The 21,551-nt window shown below is 41.8% G+C and overlaps 1 protein-coding gene across 1 annotated transcript; it reads right to left on the reverse strand.

Annotated features, from left to right (window-relative positions):
* Positions 1–623: 623 nt before the first annotated feature.
* Positions 624–19,867, reverse strand: LOC310960400 (ankyrin repeat and fibronectin type-III domain-containing protein 1). Its single transcript, XM_083932099.1, has 19 exons — positions 19,721–19,867; positions 16,541–16,910; positions 15,936–16,206; positions 15,604–15,804; positions 13,557–13,670; positions 13,106–13,203; positions 12,806–12,896; positions 11,059–11,166; positions 9,431–9,530; positions 8,152–8,281; positions 7,816–7,935; positions 7,489–7,595; positions 7,006–7,120; positions 6,601–6,767; positions 5,583–5,760; positions 5,174–5,336; positions 4,507–4,673; positions 4,026–4,230; positions 624–2,938 (listed from the first exon to the last, which is right to left on the reverse strand). The coding sequence occupies exons 2-19, from the start codon at positions 16,700–16,702 to the stop codon at positions 2,220–2,222; spliced, it is 3,216 nt and encodes a 1,071-aa protein (XP_083788225.1). The 5' UTR covers positions 16,703–16,910; positions 19,721–19,867; the 3' UTR covers positions 624–2,219.
* Positions 19,868–21,551: the final 1,684 nt, after the last annotated feature.

Raw genomic sequence — 21,551 nt, forward strand, 5'->3', positions numbered from 1 at the left:
AAGAGACAGCTGTGTTTCTAATATCATATCATATATTTAAGTGGACTGTAAAATTAGAATGTTGCCGCTGGGCCGTGCTTGCTTTTGGCTCGACTGTTTCCAACATGGTCACAAATTCTCTCATTTTAACACTACACTGAAATATGTTTCTGAAAACATTTGAGATGGCGTGCAAATATTGCAGGTGCCATTAGGAGTACCAGGTGGAAAAACTTGATTTGTTTTTCACAGATCATCTCTCATGTAGTATTGTCAGCATATAATGACAGTTTCAGCAAATATGAATAAAACTTATTTTCCAAAAGTTAGCAACTGCAGCTTTAATTTTAGAATAACGTCGATAACGTTAAGCTGGGACTCCTTATCAGTGACTGTTTGATGTTGGGAAGAGCTGGGTTTCTAAGTTAATTAGAAATTTAATAACGCATACTTTCTACTTTCTTATCACATAAATGTTATTTCAAATCTACTCCATTTAAACTACTAATTGATAACACAGCAGGGAGAAAGCCCTTTGCAGATTCTGCATCCGGATTTTTTTAACCCTAATATCCTCTAAAATAGAGTGGGTTTTGAGTTTATCACAAATATGAGATGTGCTTCATGTGGCAGTTTCACTGAGCTTTAATGGATTTACATGAGGTCATCAGAGTACAAACAAGAATGAGTTGTAAGGCCTTAACAAGTGCAGCTGGATCAAAAAGTCTGTGCATGCTCACACGGGTCTATTTAAGCAGATTAAGTGAAAACACCTGTTGAAGGGCACCAAGTACCTGAACTGAACTGCTACTGGAACTGATTTATTCCTGTATTTACACAAGAAATAGAAGAAATGTAGGAAATGCAAACCACCAAACGTGAAACATGGAAGGCTCAAGCAGTATTTGGAAGCAGGGAGTATTTAATAAGATTTTTTAACAACAATAGTCTGGGCAGTTTCAACCCACTTAACAGTTAAAAACACGACTGTTCACAAAGTTTTAATGTTATATAACCCACTGAAGTAGTACTTGTATTACTTGATCTTATTCTTACCAGTGCAAATAACCATATATGGATTTTTGTAGAAAGGCATTGAGCTGCAAAGAACAGCTGTTCTATTCAACTGTATTATATTCTTGTATTTTCAGTTTGCCTCAATCCCTTTGCCTCGCCGCTCTGTTGTAACAAAACAAAAGAAGAGGTTTTGTCTCTCTCTTCCACTTGTCACACAGATACAATTCTTCCCGAGCCTTTTTTGCAGTTTCTTTTGTTTGCATAGTTCCTGTGGTAATTCCCCTTTAAGACATCTCTCTTCCAAACTCTGTATGTTCCCTTGGCTGTAGTTCAGTCTCTGGCTGACTAAATGCAGGAAGAGGTAAAGGTACAGATAAAACAAGGCCGAATCTCCCCCAAAGTAAAAAAGAACTGACATCAATGTGTGAATTTGAATGGCTTACAAGCCAAGGTCTACCAAACTAAGACCCAGAAAACATATTTTGTACTGTTTGATAATGTGAATGTGCCTTTGTTGTGAAAATAACTGAAGAAACTTAAGAAAATCTTCCCTGCGACCTTCTTACAAATGTAAGTTGACACCTTGAATTTGGTTTTCTTGCAGCACCAACTTGATTTGTGTTTCTCCTTTTTTTTTTAGATATCTGGGCTTCAGCTGAGGCAGAACTTGGATATCAGAGTAGACAAACAGGTAAGACCAACAGCATTTTCTATATAATCAACACTGTTTTGTTAAGGAATGCCAAAAGTGCACACAGGTAAACCAAAAAGCAACACAACGATTCAATTACACATACAGTAAAACAAGATAGATGGCAAAGCAAACACTTCTATTTTACTGACTTTGGTGCATTTAATGAGCTAGATTTTCTTCATTGATCCCAAACTGGGAACTTCTTTGTGCTGTAGTGAGTGATGGAGTTTCAAGTCATAAAAACTACTACTGTAGCTTAGTTTTTCCACACAATAAACTCTAATGAACTGAATATTAGAAAGGATAAACTGCATGCCAAGAAATGTGCAAATGACATAAATTGTGTGTTAGATGAAGTTGGATCTTGATTTTTCCTCCACAGCAGTTGATATTAACTGGGCAGTTGATCAATGAATGAAAATGTCTTTTCCAAACCAAAAAACAGTCTAACTAGGATTTTCTGTCTCTAAATCAACTGTGCTGCAGTTTGCTGATTTGGTTTTGAAGCGATATAAGGTGGAAGTCGATATCAGGATGAACTGTCAGCTGGTCTGTCCCACTCCACCTGGTTTCTCAATGGAAAGCCTGCTCCGTTGCCGGGAACCTTCTGAGTCTCTGTATCCTCTGTAGCAAAATCCCCGCTCGAAACAGGCACGTCACCACCTGCGGCATTCCCCGTAACATGTGAGGCAGACATAAAGTGAGCCTCCGTCACACTGGTATAGTTCAGGTTGGGCTGTGACAGAGACGCCGCTCTGTTGATCAAGTCTGAATTCTCTGAATCAAAGAAGGTGTTGCTTTCCCCAATCCCCAGTCCAAAACTCTCTAGCATGTCTATTACTGAGGGTGTGGACGGGTCACTGGGGGTCTCCTCCTCAATACGACTCAGCGTGGGCAAGATGTCCACCAACTCTGCCATCTCCATTGGCCGGATTACCTCAGTGATGCTGGGAGGAAATTCTGGTTCCCCGCTGTAGGAAACCTGCGTGTCCAAAACCGTGTACCCCACCTCAAACTGGGCAACAGCACCGGGCTCTAGTCCAGATTCGATTAATGTGCTTGCAGAAACTAATTCTGACTGGCCAAGGCTTGTCAGGTCAACCGTTGATTGGACGGTGATGTCGACAGGGTATCCTCCCTTGGCGATACCCTCCAATAACAGCGTGGCCGCTTCAGGGACAACCATGATTCCTGATGGAGCGGCGATCTCGGTTGCAACATTTGGTGGAGTCGCACAGACTAAACACTCTGAAAGGAAACAGGAAGACACAAGAAGTTCAAATCTTAATCCTCAAATTAAAGGAGCTAACATGCTAAACTAAGATGGTGAACATTATAACTGCTACACATCAACATGTTAGCATAATCATTGTATCGTGTAGCTTAAAGCAGCGCTGAGCAGCTACGTTCACACTGCAAGCCTTCTGATTTGTTGCCTATATCAGATTTTTTTAGTCTGGCTGTTGTTGTTGTCGTTAGGATCTTGAATTGCCCCACAGTCGAACAGTAACAAAGACATCACACGCAGCACACTGTCTCATGGAAGTAAACATGTAAGCCACTGAAGTCACCGTTTACAGTTTCACTTATAAGTTGATGTTCAATAAGTGGAAGCCAGCAAATTCGTGAGCAGATGATATCGAGGATGAGGAGGAAAGAGTGCCAAATCTTGAATTATGGCTTTTTGTGGAGCAATGGTGTGTGTGGACCAGGAGAGGCTGGATGGTGAGGTGAATGGTTTCACTGAAACAAAATCATTTCAGGCTTCTTTTAACTACATCTCTCAATGCCTCTCCACAAGACTCTTGCAGTAAGACTCTCAGTTCTAGCAACCCATCTCTCTGAGAAAGCGCGTCAGAGTTAGGTTGCATTGGCTGGCAACACGGGCGGACGAGCAGGTGGGAGACGTAAAAGTTGCATGAATGCTGATATGACTGTTCAGACTGAGGTCACATTGCAAAAAATGATATGTATGTGATTTAGAAGCATATATGGAAGTGACCCAAATCTGAAATGAAAAGATCAGATTCCATGTGATTTGATCTCAGTCACATGTGAGCAAAAAATAAAACAATCAGGTTGGGGCCATTTTTACCAGCAGTGTGAACGTAGCAGTACACTCTTAGTGTTGTTACTAAAGCCCTTTTTTATGAAATGGGAAATTGAACACTGTATCTTTCATGCATTCTTTATATTTAATATACAGTCCCTCCCTCAAAGAATGTGTCTCTTCACTAAATAAACCCACAGTGGGGCCCATTGAGTTGAATACATTGCAACATGGTAACTGAGTTCACGTATTTGATGCTTATCTACACCCACATCATCATTGTACCTGCAATGGCTCTCTGTGCTTGTATGGGATGTGGCCACGTCAGCCTGGCAGTCAAACTCCCCTCCTCTTCCTCACCATCAGGACGTGGCGGCGGGTCTCCTCCCATCACCAGGCCCAGAGGCACTGCCCCCACCCACTGTTTGGACCGAACGCACTGCAGACAGTCCATTATCCAGCGGGCATCCCTCCACACCACGTCCAGACGCTGAAGAAAATGGAAAATAAAGGGCAACACAGACACTGAAACCAGAATCACATTTATCATCCTTTTTCATAATCGGAAATAATTTCCTGGTGATTAAGTAATGGGCTGCTACACTTCAAATACGCTCATGGGTCAATTAAAATCCTCCATTTCCTATTTATTCCCGTCATTTCACCAATATTAATCAGAGACGTATAAAAGAAAAGCTCTTCTAAGCTTTCAGGCGACTGAGATGTGGATCTGGATGTGGTCTTGTTTCTGCTTTCATGATCTTACATGGGAAAGGTCGGTGACGTGGTTCAGGCGCTCTCGGGCTTCCTGCACTTCCTTGGTGTCCAGTGCCTCCCGCAGAGCCTGCTGGGCCAGATGAGTGTCCAGCTCCAGCCTCACCCAGGCCTGACAGTACTGGGACAGGAAGTCCCGCTCATACGTCCAGAAGTGAACTGGTGAAGAGGAAAGACAAATTTTCACATAAAGCAGAGAGAAAAAGCCTCAGAACTCATCAGTGCTCTTTATCAGACCTTTAGTGTGGACTAATTAGTCAAGGCAAAACAATGAAAGTGGCTCATCTTCAAAAGTCCAAAGGTCAGATGCTGTACTTCAGTGTGCTTTTCATGGTATACTTTTCAAACAAACTGGCAGTTGTTGAAATGGCTTTAATGGCTTATTTTTTGGGATTACCTAAAACTCTGAGACAAAGGTGTTGATCTTAATGAGATTTTTTGACTTCTGTCACTTTGTTCTCATGTGATGTTGCTATGTCTCTTAACATAAAAGGCCCCACGTAACCAGCTGTTCTTTGTAAAAAAAAAGAAAAAAAAAGAAAGTAGTTTATCGAATCCTCAAGGTCCCCAGCGCTCTCAGCGCTGCTTGAAAAACACTATTATAGTAGTGAGAGAGATCCTGTATTCATAGACCTGTGCAACTATAGTTCTCCACCTACTCAGCTCAAAGATCTGCAGGGGCATGGTGAACCCAGGCTCCTTGGTCCCCAGCAGAGGCCAGTAGCTGGAGCTGAAGTCCTCACTGGGAGGCAGCAGCAGCAACATGGATATCTTGTCTCCAAACTGCAGCAGTTCCCGGGTGTACACACCATACTGATACGCCTGTCACACACACACACACACACACACACACATTTGTCTAAATGTTGTGAAAATCTGTTAATGATGAACTTAAATTTCATTATGCCTGCATTAGTTTTACCAAGACATCAATCCAGTGCAATGGCAAAATAGTATAAATGCAGACAAATCAAACGGCTTAAGAATAATCTTCTCATTTTTGAAGAATTAATTACATAACTAGTCAGAAAGGGGAATGTCAAGGTGGCTGTTTGAAACCATTTTTACCCTGTAGAGGGGGATGTTGAGCTTTGTCAGGAGATGTGCGATTGCTGCTCTCAGAGAACTGAAGAACTCCACCAGCCCGCTGCTCTCCATCGTGCCCTCGTCCTCGCCGTTCAACAGGTTCGGAGCGCCATCATTGGTTGTGGTGTAAACATGACTTTGAAGCCATGTCCACTCCTCTCTGTCACACAATGATGATGCAGTTAACAAAACATTGTTGTAAAAGGTATAATTAGTGTGTAGGATCAGTAACTTTGCATGCTGTGGCCCATTAACTACAAATTGCATATGCATTATGTTCAGGCCTTTTCTAAAACATTTCTGACACTTTGTGGATTGATTTTAAGGGTCCACAAAGTAAAAAGAGAGCTTGCGTATCTTTCTGATTATAATGCAGGTGGAGGTGTTATATAAAAACTGTGAAAGTATCAAAACACTCAATCCACAGAGAAATGTACACAGCCCGTATTCAGAAACTGTGTCTTTAAACAAGCCGTCAGGACTTCTGTATGGTTGTGATGTCACCTCCTCTATACTATTACAAGCATTTCCTGCAATGACAGGGCAGAGATGCAGAGATGCAGAGGGCACATATGCCGAAAACCTACCAACTGACCAACCAGAGCAGGTTAGGTTTTTTTAGGAGGGGGTCTTTAAGAGACAGGCGCTAAAACGGAGTGTTTCAGACAGTGTGTGATTACAGGTATATTCAGACAGACAGTATAAGAAAAATAATGTGTTTTTTGAACATTAAAGCATGTAATCATGTTCTAGTAGAAACCTTAGATACAAGTATGGACCTAAAAATTAGCACATTATGTCTACTTTTACATAATATAACATTGTTGTTAGATAATGCAATTGTAAGGAATATCCTTTTTAAAGCATTTTGATTTTTCAACAACACCTAAAACCTGCAACTGTGGTATGGTATACTTTGGGAAAAGTCTGTATGGTCTTAGTTTGTGTTTGTGATGGGCCTGGCATAGTGTCAGTACATCACATGTTCAGACTGTGTTACCTGGAGACATGGGCATTGTGTCGGACCCGTGTGTGGCAGAGTAGATTGGGCAGCCTCTGGGGCACCAGGACCCTGATCTGTTCCACTGAGCTGCAGAGCTTCAGGATACCCACGTACAGACCTGGCTGGGCCCACTGTATGCTGTGCCTGTGGAGGGATAATTTCTCCTGGGGAACAGAGAGAAACAGGTACAACGTTGGGGATTTTAAGAGATGTGAACAGGATATGGTGTTTACAAGTGATTTGGAGTGTCTAATTTTGTTTTGAAGTTGTTTTGGGCTTGCTAAATCGATTTCATTGAACTTTCAGTGTTAATTGAGTTACACAAGAGAGAAAAAAAACATGCCTCGATGGTTAAATTAGGAAGGTTATTACGCTGTTGCATGAAGCTACTACTACGTTCACCTTTAGCTGCTCATAGAGCATGTCCATAGAAGTGGGCTCAGGCAGCAGAGGAGTTCTGCTGCGGTTCTTTTCCAGGCGAGCCAGGGGTATCCAGTGGAGCGGAGGGTCAGGAGGGCTTGGAGCGGTGCACACAAGAAGGGGTAAAAATGAAACGCAACCACATGGAACCTCCAATGAAAAACTCAAGTATGAATAATTCATATTATTAAGGCCAGCCTGATGATTGATTAGGTTATTATCTCCCTTAGGCAAGGGAGATTCTGGCTGATTGATAAAGTCTAGTACACCCATTGAACATTCATGTGGTAGATTTGAAAATATTTGTTTTATTGAAAATGTTTAGGCGGATGAGCGGTGAGCTGGGAGTCTGTCTTTCAAACAGAAGACAGGTTTAAGTCTCCTTTGTTGCTGGCTGCTCTTTGTAGGGGACAGAATAATTGTCTGTCAGGGATTAACATAATGTAACAAAAGACTCTTTCTCACCTCGGATAGTTTGGGAACTCCTTCAGAGTCACTAGTAAAACGTTGCCCTGCCGGTCTTTCAAAGGTTCGTAGTACACCTGGCCCAGGTCCATTGTTCCCATGGAAGACTGAAGGTGAGTTGAGATGTAAAACAGAAAAACGTGGATGTATTATTATGAGGATATTAGGGATTAATGCAGTGAAATGCCGTTCCTTAGGGTACAGGTATGTAGCCTGAGATAAGAAGTGAGGCACCACTGAGAAGAGGAGGAAGGGGAGGTAATTAAAATAGCAATTAATCCATTTCGATGCCTCTCATTATGTTGAGTATGTGGCTTAACTTCTTACCTGCAGCTGGGAAACAGCTCTTAAGATGTTGTGCCTGTTCTGAAGGAGGGAGGAGGGAGACGAATGAGCAGTGGACAGGGCCTGCTGGAGCCAGGGCACTTGCTGCCATGCACAGGACAACTACAAGAAGAAAATTCTATTTTAACTGCAATTCGGACAGAAAATCCCTTAGCCTTCAATCTGAATAATTACATCTGCATAACTGATAAATAAAAGGATGGAAATCTTTTGTGTTCAATGTATCAACTGTGTCCCCATTGGATTTACAATCTAGTAACAGCGTTTATGTCAGTGTGTGTTGAATTCACATATAGATGTGTTCCACCCACAGTTTACCTTGGCAAACCAAAGAAAGTCGTGGGTGATGGAGGTGGAGCAGCACTGGATCTCCACCAGTGGGATCTGATCTTCAGCTGTCACCAGGATGTTTTCCTTGTGGTAGAACACAGTAGCCAAGTACACGCCCCTAATGAGATCAACACAAGACAGATCAAATGAAAAGAGTTTTCACAGGCCAACATGATAGTCCAGTAGGAAACAGCTTTTTCTAAATAGATTAAATTAAGTCATTATAACTACGGTGAACCGCCTGTGCCTCACTGATTTTATCAGCACCTTACAGTTGTGGTGAATACCATATCTGTATACAGTAAATACATTCAGTGGCCACTTCATTAGGTACACCTGTGCAATATAGTACAATCCAATAAAACAGTTCTGCCGCAAAGTTTACTTTTACTATAGTTACTATAATGTTTTCTGCCAGTTTTTTGACAAGGCCATTGAGTTGTTAATGACTCATTCATGTTTAGAAATAAAGAGGACAAAAACACCTCTCAATATACCTCAGATAAATAGACATTCAATCTAAACATTTACAATTATGTCAACAAAAACTGAACATTATAAACTTTGACAAGGTAGAATTTATGGCAGAGCTGTTGCATTAGCTTGTACAGGTGTTTGTTTACAGCATACTGATTTTTCACTTCTTCATCACAATGAAGAGAGGAGAAAGGGTTGGACATACAATATAAATTTATCTAACTATTTCTCTTCCGTTTGTCTCAATTCCCTGAGGTTCCCAGACATTCCGACGACACCTTGAATCTGTTCAACCTCTGGCAATCGACCCCCTTTTTCCCCTCTCTCCGGACTCTCATCATCCCACTGAACAGGACCCTCACCCCGTCCTACCTGCATCCCGTGCTGTTACCACTGACAACTGTAAATCAAACTTAACCTTATTGCAAGTTATGCAAATTACGTTTGTGTCTGCATTCAAAAAGAATTTTCCTTCAAACCACCACCTTCTGAATGATCGACTTCTTTAAAGCCATGCTGGTGTTTCTATTCGGAGAGCTGCCTCATTTATACACCGAGGGACAAGCCGTGATCAGTCACGTGCCACTTCCCACAGTTTCTGGTTCAAAAGAGCGCTTCACTAATCTTGATGCAACAGCAGCTTTAATGAGACTACTGTTCTTTTTTAAATCCCTAACAGGTTAAGAGTTCGGGGCTTGTACTTTGTTGTCTATACTCTTGTAATCGCATCACATTGAATTCCCAATACCCTCAAGGCACGGTGGGACAGGTAAGACAGATGTAGCCCTACCTCTGTAGGAGTCGAACAAACTTGGTGGCAGACTGGAAGAGTTGTTTGATGCCTCGAGATACAGAGAGACGCTTGCTGGGACTCTGGGGCTTACAGCTCTCTGTGGAATGGAGGAGAGGAGGATCAGTCAGGATAAAATCACTTTATATGCCAATAGCATCAGCCATTGATAAATCCATGGTGCTGTCCGTGGTGCTGAAGTAGCAGGCAGATTTCTAATGCAGCCTTTTCTCCATGTTCCGCTCCCTGATCATAACAATTTATGTTTCAATGTCCTTGGTGTTCATTATGTTATTTTCACACTTCAGTAACTACTTCAGTAACAAGTACAACTGAAAATAAGGTCAAAACGAATTGTACACCTGCAGTATTTCTAAAATAAAAGCAAATCTGAGGTTGGAAAAAGCACACGTTACTGAAAGGATGTATTTTGCAGAAAGGAGGGTAGATTCTATTATAGTTTTTTTAGGACTTTGCTTTGTTGTATTTAAATATATATATATTAGGACATCAACACTGGCAAACAACATATGATTGTTTTTCATTGCGACAGAAATATAGGCAAGGCAAGGCAAGGCAAGGCAAGGCAGCTTTATTTGTATAGCACTTTTCATACACAAGGCAGACTCAAAGTGCTTCACAGCACAACATGTCATGAATTCAAATGCATTACAGGAAGACAAAGAGAATAATCAAAACAGTGCGGACGTTAAAAGTGCAAAGATTTAGCAGAAAGCTAAGGTGAACATAAAAGTTTTCAGTCTAGTTTTAAAAGTGGTCAGAGTGGGTGAAAGTCTCAAATCTTCAGGAAGTTTATTCCAGCTGTTTGTTGCATAATGACTGAAAGATGCTTTCCCTTGATTTGAGTTTACTCTGCGAACCACTAACAGATTGGTCTCAGAGGATCTTAGTGATCTAGAAGGCTTATGTAGTGGGAGCATATCAGTGATATACCTCGGCCCTAGACCATGAAGTGATTTATATGTGAGCAGGAGGATTTTGAAATCAATTCTCTGACGTACAGGAAGCCAGTGTAATGATTTAAGAATTGGTGTAATGTGCTCACATTTTTTGGTCTTTGTTAGAACTCGAGCAGCAGCGTTCTGAACAAGCTGTAGCTGCCTGACAGTTTTTTTGGGAAGACCTGCAAGGAGACCGTTACAGTAGTCTAGCCTACTGGTTATAAAGGCATGGACAAGTTTTTCTAAGTCTTGAGCTGACATGAGCCCTCTAAGTCTTGTTACATTTTTAAGGTGATAGTAGGCCGATTTTGTTACTGATTTGATGTGACTGTCGAAATGTAAATCAGAATCCATAATAACCCCAAGATTTCTGGCTTTATTTGAGGTTTTCAGGGACAGTGATTGAAGGTGTTGGATGACTTTAGACCTTTCTTTCTTAGCACCAAAAACAATTATCTCAGTTTTATCCTCATTTAGTTGAAGGAAATTTTGGCACATCCAGTGTTTGACCTGCTCAATGCACTGGCACAGTAGATCTATGGGGCGATAGTCATTTGGTGATAGCGCTACATAGATTTGGGTGTCTGTAGTGATAAATACTTCTAGTTTCATGGACTCATACATGCAACTGCTACAGTTGTTACGTCACCTAAGAGCCAGTGTTACCTATGCAGAATCCTCTGTAATGTGGTTCTTTGGCGTCTCCCAGCAGTTTCCTCACGAGGCCTTCCTGATTTCTGAACTGTGACTTCACACCGACGCACTCTCTCCAACCTGCACCGGAAGAAAGAGAAAAACAAATCATCACTTTCATTTTTATGCAATGAGGGGAAATCATTGAAGACATCAAGAACGCATTTGAAGTCCTGAGTGCTGCTTTTTCTCTGTCTTTCTGATTGATTGATTGAGTGATTGCATGAGGAACCCTCTGTGTGCTGCGACTTGTTTCAGTGCTGATTCTTTCGGAGCTGCTTTCTCCCTTTTTTTAAATACTAGTGCTGTGCCTGTTCAGTTAAGGCCGATGGCTTAGCTCCTGGTATTGCTGCTAGTAGAGTTGTCAGGAGGCGTGCCTGTTCGGAGCATGCCACCGTTCAGAATGCATGGCCGTTCAGAGCGGGTTGATTGCTTGGCCCACGAAAGTGCTGCTTGTAACATTCTGAAGAACCGCTCATGGTATAGACTTAACACTCGACACTACACTCCCCTGGGTCCTGAGCAATACACCAACCAAGTGTGAAGTCGATGGGATGAACAGTTCTTGAGATATGTGAAGGACAATCATACTTACTTACATCCATACATCCATACAGATATTCCTTCATATACAGTTATAAGACCTGCTGCTGCTGCAGCGCCACCTACTGACCTACATATTTACACATGTCCACAAAATGTGATTGTATCAGCACAAAGTGTTCAGGAGATATGATATTTTTTGTAATATATGCAACATTTGAGCAGACTTTGAGGGCCAGCTATAGAGTAACTGTATGGAGCATCAAAAATCTAAAAACATTACTTTTTCCGGCTTGGTCCAAGGATATTCCGTTCCAAGTTTGGTGATGATTGCTCAAAATTTGTAGGAGGAGTAGAAAAAAAATAACACATTTGGACACAATTCAAAATGGGGAAAATTTGGAAAATGGGCGTGGCGTATATCTCGATAGATTCATGCAGACCCACAGAATCCAGGAAAAAAAATGTTTCTATTTCTGTGAATTACCGTTCAAAAGTTTAAGGCCGAGATGTAAAGTTGTTCTGGCGCCTCCATCTGGCCAAATTGCACCAAAATTGACAACAAAATATCATTGGGTCCCATATAAGACACTCGCCACATGTGAAGATCAGATCAGATCAAGATATGTGAGTTACACATACTGAGATAGACATGCAGAAATGCCTTGATTTGTAGTTAGATGATGTAAAAGTTAAATTGTGACACTGCAACATGCTGAATATCACTCCTATCAATACTTAGGTTGCACTCTGACTTGGATTTATATGAATTTTTTTATGCCTTTATTTTGCATTTCAAAAACATTTTGCAGCAACTTTTACATCATTTCACTGTATAAAGTGGGAAGTAGCAGCAAGTAATGTAGCGAGAGAGAGAGAGAGAGAAAGAGAGAGAGAGAGGGAGAGAGAGAGAGATAGAGAGAGAGAGAGAGGGGGGGGTGGCATGCAAGAGAGATTAGGAGCCCAATTCAAACTCAAAGCACGGGTACAAAGAGCATTGACTCGCAGTGACATCTTTAATTCTCCATGTTTTAATAATTAATTAATCTACCCCGCGAGTGGATTCCACTTTTTCACATCAGCCAAGTAATTTCATTACACGGGGACAGAGAGAAAAAGAATGGAGCTCTTTCAAGTAAGTCCACATTCATCAAAGTTTGCAGTTCAGTATACTCACTGGAGGGGGCAGCGCTGAATGGAGTAGAGCACTGAGGCGGGCCCCATCCTTTCACATTGAAGGCGCTCACTCTCACAAAGTAATGTGTTCCCTGCATTTGGAGAAGCACCCGACCGCCAAATTATCACCATGCATTAACCTTCTGTGTGTCGGTCTAGAACTAATTTGTGTGTATTGTATGTGCCATTTAACCGTGTGTGTGCTTGCGTGCACATCAAAGTGTAAGTGCAATTAAAATCTGTGGATGTCAATGGTGCCGTGTGTGTGTGTGTGTTTGTATGAAGGTACTGCATGACTTACTGTTGTCAGTCCCTTGATATTATAGGATGGGTTCTTGGTCTCAGTAACTTGGGCTGAGCCAAGGACGCGTTTGAAGCTGTCAGAGGTGCTCCACTCCACTGTGAACACAAAACAATCTCACTGACTGATTATTCCCTGGCTTTACTCAGGGCCCCCATAGGCAAGAACTAGGGATCTGAGTGTTTACAATTTCAGGAGCTTGCTGTACCTGGGCTTAATCTAGTCTTGGCTGCAAACTATGACATTTATACAGCTGTACAAACCAAGTAGCAAAACCAGAGAAGCCAGTAAACATGAGGCTTTTTGTAACTGTCAGCTTCAACTATGTATGAGATCTTGATTATATTATTATTATTTGTATTATGTATTAGGTCTCAGTAAGGTATATGTTATTAATCTTGCCCTATCCATCCATCTAGAATATATTAAAGTCTTGTTATTCACCACCTACCTCTGTAGCGGGTGATGAGCCCCATGCTGTCACCCTCTGGCTCTTTGATTGTCACAAACAGAGATGATGTGCTGGTCACCAGTATGGACACGTGACTGGGAGGCCCAGGGAGCTCTGGAGGAAACATTTAGACGGACCAATGTTCAAAATTAGGACTCCTTAATATAGAGAGCTACTGTTACAGAATACACCTGAAACAACCAAAGAGAATATGTATTGTAAGAATTATAAGTAGTATATGTGTTTTACTCATATCTAGTTAAAGTGTATCAAAAAAACAGCTAATGTGCTAAACCAACTCCCAATGGACAACTACAGCTGCAAGGATTAGTCGATAAATCCATTTGTTGTCGACTACTAGTTCCAACTATTTTGACAATCGTGTTACTGTTTTAAGTATTTTTAGAATAAATGTCCAAATTCTCAGATTTCAGCTTCTCAAATGTGATTATTTTCTGGTTTGTTTCCTCCTCTAAGACAGTAAACCGAGCTTTTTTGACAAACAAGACATTTAAGGACGTTATCTTTGGCTTTTTCAGATTTACCTTTTTCACCATTTTCTGACATTTTGACTGAACAGCTTAGTGATTAATCGAGAAAATGATTGACAGATTAATCAGTAATGACAATAATCGTTAGTTATTATTATTATTAGTCCTATGGACAACCGCACATTATTAAGCAAGTTTTTATATTTCGACATGAAACTTGTTATCCTTGACCTCAAACTAAGTTGCATTTAGAGGTTCTCCCCTTAGAGATCAGTGTTGGCCCACTGAATCTATCATCTCTGTGGGAGCTGATCTGCTGCTGATCCCACACTCTGACCTCCTTATATGAACAGAGCCAGTGAACCAGGTTCCATACGGAATCCAGCAAACTACCACAATATTAGTATTACAACCGTAACCTCAGCACAAGCCCAGTTAACAAATGAATTTCTGCAGTGTGATCAAATGAAACTGTGACCTAAGCCATAACCGGCATGAAAAACACACTTATATTTTCCGTTTTAAGCAGAGAGATTTGTTACAAGAGTATGCTTTATTTCACTGCTCCGTAAAAAAGAGCTGGTGCCTTATTGCCCTTACATTAACACTGTGGTCATAAAAAAGTCAGGGAAGAGAGCTGGAAGTGCTGGAAAGAAAAATGAAATGAGATCTAAGGAGAGACATTTATACAGAGCAATTTAAGTAAGTAGAAAGGAGAAGATATTATAATTATAATTCTAAAAAAAAACATGAGAGTTTTAATCAGTGGAGAGCCAGGAGGAAGAGGACTTGCTTGTGCAGGTTGGTGCAGGGAACGGAGAGCGAAGAAGCAGAAAACAGGTTGCACCAAAGCATTGGAAGTATTCCTAGTATGGATTTCTACGCATACAGTATGTATCCACCAGCCCCGAGGTTTTGATCTGATATAAGCAGCCACTGGCAGCTGGTGGAGGGGGTGTGGGACATGGGAGAACTTGGAAAGGTTGACGATAAGACAGTCTGTTGAATTTTGTATGAGTTGAAAAGGGTTGGAGTGAGGCTTTCAAGAGGCCAGCTAGGTGTTACAAGAGCCCAGACAGGAAATCAGTAAAACCTGCTGCTGAATACCTGATCACTGATCTTGTCAGCCTGATGGGGAGGGTTTGTAGAACGGAGTTGGGGAAAAAGTATGCCCACCTTGTTGAGATTGAGTTTGAAGACCCCCCCCCAAAAAATACAAGAATATCAGTATTTCTAACAAGAGAGTAGGCATCGACTGATATGGATTTTTAAGGGCAGATGGATTTTTTTTTCATCAGCCTTAGCCGATGAACGATATGGACTGGCTGTTTTCTTGAGCCGATATTTGGAGCCCATACTACTTTTGCTCCCACAATTTACATCATAAAAATTACACACACCTAAAAAACGCAAATATCGGCCTTTAATAATGTACGGACGATGTATCGGCCTATCACTACAAGAGAGGACTTAAAAGACTGAAAAAGGCATGTGACCTAGTTTGTGTCCAAAGCAATACTTCAGTAAATGTCACAATCTGACCCGAGACCACTGACCTGTGTTTAGGAAGTTCTGTCTCATCCGGCAGTACAGTTGCAGCCTGAGGCTCCAGAGGCGGATGTGTCTGTGGACGTCAGCCTGTGCCTGAGGGCCTGCCCCTGTCTTCCTCGTCAACTCCCTCTTCTTATCCTCCACCCGTTTGCCAGCCAGTGCCACCAGCGCATCCAGCTTAATCGCCCACTCTGTTGGTCTCCACACTGAGAGGAGAAATATGGAGAGACTGAGAGGAAAGCAGTTTCTGAATATGATTTGCATTGAATTAAACCCATCCAGCTCCAACAGCTCATGTTAGCGATGACATATTTTTTTAAAACTCGAAAAGACTTACGAACAGGGTTATGCCTGGCTCCTGCCTTTGTCAACACATGAAGAAGAGGGGAATTGTGGGTTAGGGCGGCCACGTCCAGTGGGACCAAGCCCTGTTCGCTCACCCTGTTCACCCCCCTCTCCCTCTCTCTCTCCCAGTCCTTCTCTTTCCTCTCTCCTCTCTCCCACATGCTTCCTCCCCCTCCTCTTTCACAGTTGGTATGGTCTCTGGACAGCAGGCTTTGTACGGCCAAAGTATCCTCATTTTCCACTGCCTCCCACAGGGTCTTGTACTAACAGGGAGCAAGGGAGAGGGTGAAGGGCCAATAGGGGGTGGGCGGGAGAGGGAGAAAGACAGTTCAAATTGGAAGAGAGATTTATTTTATGAGGTAGAGGGAAGGGAGTTGCTGTACAAAGAAAGAGGCAGTGGACGAGACGGTAATACAGGATACATAAATCAAATCATATATCAGAGCAGCAGACTCGCCCGGGGATAATGTATTCATAGCTACACAGAATTAGGATGTAATGTTTAAATAAGAGCTCATAATTTAAAAAAGGAAACACTGCCAGAGGACAGACAAAGTGACCAGACCTCCCCGAAAAATGACACCCAAAACTACTTACAGTTTCTGCAGACTTGCTGAGGTGTCTGGGTGTGACCATTTCCGTAGCAACAGACGACTCTCCACCCCTCAGTCTGACAGACAGGTTTCTATAGAGGCGTTTGGGCGAGACAGGACCAAGAGAGCGCCGACGCTGGGGTGGGTTCCTCATGGATACAGACATGACAGGAGAAGAAAAGACAGGAGCAGAAAAGGAGAACAGGAAGACAGGAGATAGCTGAAGAGATTGGTTAGTTCATGGAGAGAAAGATTAGAACCCCCAAGCTGAGAGTCGTGGAGAGGGAGAACGAGATGAGAAAGGGGTATTTGAAAAAAATTAAAACTTGGGGAGAATGAGGAGAGTGTGAGAAAAGGATAAAGTCATTAGGAACCTGGAGGAGTGTAGAGGGGAGATTGAAGTGAGAAATAAAAATAGGGGGGGGGGGGGGGAACAGAATATACAGTCAGCTTCACACAGATTCTTCTACAGGAGAGGCCATTTTCTACCAACTTGACTGGTGAGTAAAGGCTGAGCCGAGTAGTGCTGTTGTGTGGGTGGATAAATGGATAAAAGTTACAACGTCTGTACAGAGTAGATGAAAAAAATGCCTTGAAGCATTTATTTCTGTGCCTTTTACTATTCTCCCTTTTGTTCTTCTTTTGTCCCCTATTATGTGACACAGGTTTGATTCACTCTGAATGGAGCCTCTCAGCGCACAAAGCCACCGACCCATCAATCTAATTCACTGAAGGAAAGCAATCTTGTGTAGCCAAATTTCTCCCTTATAATAAATATGAATCTCCTCATATCATCAGCTGGAAGAGAAAAATCCATCATCACCACTACAGCAATGAGGGTTCGTTATCAACGCCACTGTCTTTTCATCATTACAATCAGTCACTTTTGAGCCCGAAAATCTGTCTTGACAATTTTTTCCCTTTCAACACTTGGAGCAAAACGCAGTCTGGCGTAGCTCTTCCCCCCCTCCCCTCCCTCTTCAGTCAGCGAGTCTTCTCTCTCATTTGTCACTGTCTTTCTTTTCATTCCCTCTTTCTTGCCCCACTCTTTTCACAGCACTACAGTTTGGATTGACTTTTGCATCGCTTCGGTTTACGTCATGCCCCGAGCATTCAGATCTGAAGAGCATCTTTGCAAAAGAGGGATACTCAAACTCTATCTTCTCTGTCATCGCTCTCTCCATCTCCCGTCTAAAGCCTCAAATTTCAGTGTTTTTGAGCTGAATCTCTTTTCAAGTCAAGTCCTGACGGGCTGAATAGTCCACTGTCCTTGTATGAAATGAATACTCCCATGGTCGGTGCTACCTGAGGACAGAACACAATGCCTCTGGCCCCAATGACGCCACAAGTCTAACGCACAGTACCTGCACTGTCTATATATGGGCGTGTTATAGGGGTAATAACCATTGTTATTGGTACGGTTTTCCCCTGTTTGTTTATTATGTCTTACATCAATTGTGGAAAGTGCTGATGGAACAGTTGAGAGGGGAGATTAGCCTTCGTGTTTGCCTTTTTTGAGGCAGCACGAAGATAAGACAAGGCAAAACACCTGGGAGGAGAAGAAAAATGTGTTTGCAAGCTGTGCCAGAAATGCAGCAGAGAGTAAGTTACGTGAGCAGGGTCGCGTTAGGACTTAAAAAGAACTGACCCGCCAACAGACACACACAATATATCCATTGTGGTTTAGTTGCATGTCAGTATTTAGGCTGTGGTGATGTTTCTTTTTCTCAGTGCTGTGGCCCACACGCTGAGAGCAAGGGTGCTGCATATGTGCAAATAGGGCTTTCTGTTTTGTGAGTCTGGTGAATGCTTTGTCTCACAAGTTCATGGAAACATGTGATGACTCATATTTTGAATCCCGCAGGACGTAATGCAGTATTTGTGCAAATAAACCACAGAGAACATCATCTGTAATACAGTATCTTACTTTGTTTCCGTAAATGCATTTTGTACACTGCGGTGTCTTATAGAGTTCTTATAAAGTTTACAGATCATGATATTAAAGGAACAGCAGCAGAACAGTAGGTAATGAATGTTTCTGCATGCCATGTTAATGACAGACTACAGCCTAACTCATCATAAAAAGCTGCTATATGTTAATAACAATTCTACAAACTACAAATCATCAGCTATAAATCAGATTTTTTTAAATGCTGTGATTGTAAGCCTATTAAAACAAATGCAGTGCACATTTACTAAAGCACATTTTTAAGGCACTGGAGTATTTCCATTTTATGCTACTTTATACTTTGCCTGCACTACAGTTTGGAGGCAAATTTTGCACTCTTTACTTACTTTATTTATTTGACAGCTTTGGTTGTTATTTACTTTGTAGATTCAGATTATTAACACAAACTATAAAACGATTAACACATTATGATGTATTATTATAGATTCCACTACCAGCATTGTACTTAAAATGCGCTCCACATTTTCCAACTGCATCAAAGTGATGTATACATAAATGACTTTGAACTTTTACTTTCAGTACATTAAGTATATTTTGATGCTAATATGCTCGAGTAAAAGCAGGGTTCTTACACATTTCCCAACATCAAATTCAAACACTTTTCAACCATTTCAAGGTGCATTTTCAAGCTTTTCCTTACAGCTGTGGTAAAATGCATGGCTTTCTATATATGGTGGGCTTACATACAGTTATGCAGTAGGCTATCACATTAAATCAGATGTTATTGGGCTATAAACAACAAAATGATGTTTAATGTCAGCAATCTACACAAGGATGACAAAGTAAAGCAGAGCACAACAAAGATACATGTTTCAAAATGTGTCACCTGTTTGTAAGTAGACTTGGCACCTTATATCACCTACATTTCAAACAGTTTCCAGCATTTTATTAATAAATCAAGGACTTTACAAACACCACCCGTAAGAACCCTGTAAAAAAGACCTCAATACTACTTCCACCCCTGAAGGAATGCATTTCAGACATTACTGTAGCTACTAGACTGGAGGACAAAAGTCTTTACGTCAGAAAATAGCCACCGTAGACCAGACTGTATAACTAACACCACATAGAAAATACCAGAAAGTCTCATACGTCCATAGTTAGCGGTGTGACTTCTAAAAGGGCAATGAGGTGCGTGCATTTGCACAACAGAAAAGAACACTAAGGCCAGTATGAACTTTAAGTACTTTCCGTTCATAGTTTTCAAAGTCTTACCGTAAATTGTCACTTTCGCTTTAACCGGCCTTTTCTCCGATGCTGCGCCGGTGGTTCAACATGTTTGGGTGGGGAAAAAAGAAAAGAAAAAGAAAAGAAAGAGCAGCCGTTAGTCAGATATAATCCATCGTGGTGCCTTCAGGAGTGTTCACCTCTGAGGGTGAGGCGCACCTGAACGTTACACCCGAGTGAAAGACTCACCCCCCCTCCCCCGCCCCACCCACGCGCGCGCGTCTTCCCTCCTGTGTTCCGCCCTCTTCCTACTTTATCTCATTTGATTTCTCGGACCCAGACTGTTTTATTAAGTATAAATAACGAAGAGGAAATACTGTCTACTATAAGTAACAACAGACTATTGGGGTTTTCTAATAATCCAGGATTTTAAGGCCCCAGTTTTATTTCCAGACTAAATGCATGCTGGGATATCCAGTCTTTGCAGTAAGAGATTGCATAGTGTTTTAGTTCAGTTGTGGCTGAACAGTGAGGCAGTTTGATGTCACCAAGCCGACAACAGTCCTGCAATATTAGTCTTAGTCTACTGTAGTTCAATATGTACCCTAGAGGCTTGCCATAGTTGTCACACCTTTATAAAAAAAATGCATGACCTGTAAATGTCATTCTCCCTGGAAACATTATGTTATGGTGATGTGAGCAGAGCAATGGTGTAACGGTGTGGGTTGGTGACTGGAAAAAGGTATACAGATATATTTAGGGTATGGCTTAACGCCCTCAGTGATGGCTGCTGTGTGTAAGTGTTTTTAATCTATTACTACATGATCGTTTTCACAATCATTTAGTCAGACTGATGTGACTGTGTGCGTGTGCGTGTGTGTGTGTGTGCGTGTGCGTGTGTGTGTGTGTGGTGACTGTGGTGGGGTTATACACAGGAAGCCAAATGAGAGAAAAGCAAAGGCCCAGCAATGATGTGTGCATGTTAACTCTCTACTTATGCTTGGACGGAAGCTGAATCCATTCGTCTCTGTGTCTTACTGGCCCCCGAAGAATTGTCTGTTCGAAACAGTTGTCAAATAAAGTTGACAGATATGCATCGACTTCCACCTGAGCGATGAGAAAGGCCCTCTGTCTTTTTTCCATCACTCTCAAGGGCCAATAAAGCTCTGAGACTGATGGATTTAGCTCATGTCCAAGCACAAATGGAGACTTTGGAAACAAACATTTTCCACCTGCTTGTCAGAGGTCTGCTACTCTTTTCAGGCAGCCAGACAAGGCTTTAGACACTTCCTGCACACACAGTCCTATAACACAGTACTCTACTTCCAATTTGTCAAAGGCAACACATACTGCGCACTGAGAAACAGTGATTATAGTCTATTGCGCACACTTGTGCTCACTCATGCACTCTGTCACACAGAAACACACACTGAGACAGAGCGAAGCTGGCTGCACTTTGTCATTGATGTGCAGTGAACTTTGCTTAAGTAGAAGTAGAGAGAGAATATAAATTGACATGTTGGTAGTGGTTGATAGTCGCCCCCTCACTCCCATCATCAGATGGTTACTCAGTTGCCAAGAGGCTTTTGTTGTCATGGCGATAACCAAATTGTGGCCTTCACTGCTAAATGATCATCTCACCATATTCTCACAGTGTATTATTCAGCAATGACATCCCATGGAGGATAAATGGATGCTGATACATCATTTTGAAGGTAATGTATGCCCTTGCTCAAGTATAAGATATCAGCCTACCTACCCTTGAACTTAAAGAGACTTTTCATACACTTACAACGATGGAGCAACACATTCTTGAGGAGAAACATGGAACATAGAAAGCTGTTAGGCAATTCAGGTAAATAAAAAGTGTAACTGCGTA

Source organism: Echiichthys vipera (assembly GCF_963691815.1).
Source record: "Echiichthys vipera genome assembly, chromosome: 17".
NCBI classification, from domain to species: domain Eukaryota; kingdom Metazoa; phylum Chordata; class Actinopteri; order Perciformes; family Trachinidae; genus Echiichthys; species Echiichthys vipera.

Excerpts from the sequence above, each read along its gene's own strand:
- LOC310960400 (XM_083932099.1), bottom strand. The coding sequence starts at position 16,702 with ATGTCTGTATCCATGAGGAACCCACCCCAGCGTCGGCGCTCTCTTGGT. Across the intron at positions 6,768-7,005 it reads TGCTCTATGAGCAGCTAAAG|GAGAAATTATCCCTCCACAG; the intron begins GTGAACGTAGTA and ends TCTGTTCCCCAG. Across the intron at positions 5,761-6,600 it reads CACAATGCCCATGTCTCCAG|AGAGGAGTGGACATGGCTTC; the intron begins GTAACACAGTCT and ends ATTGTGTGACAG.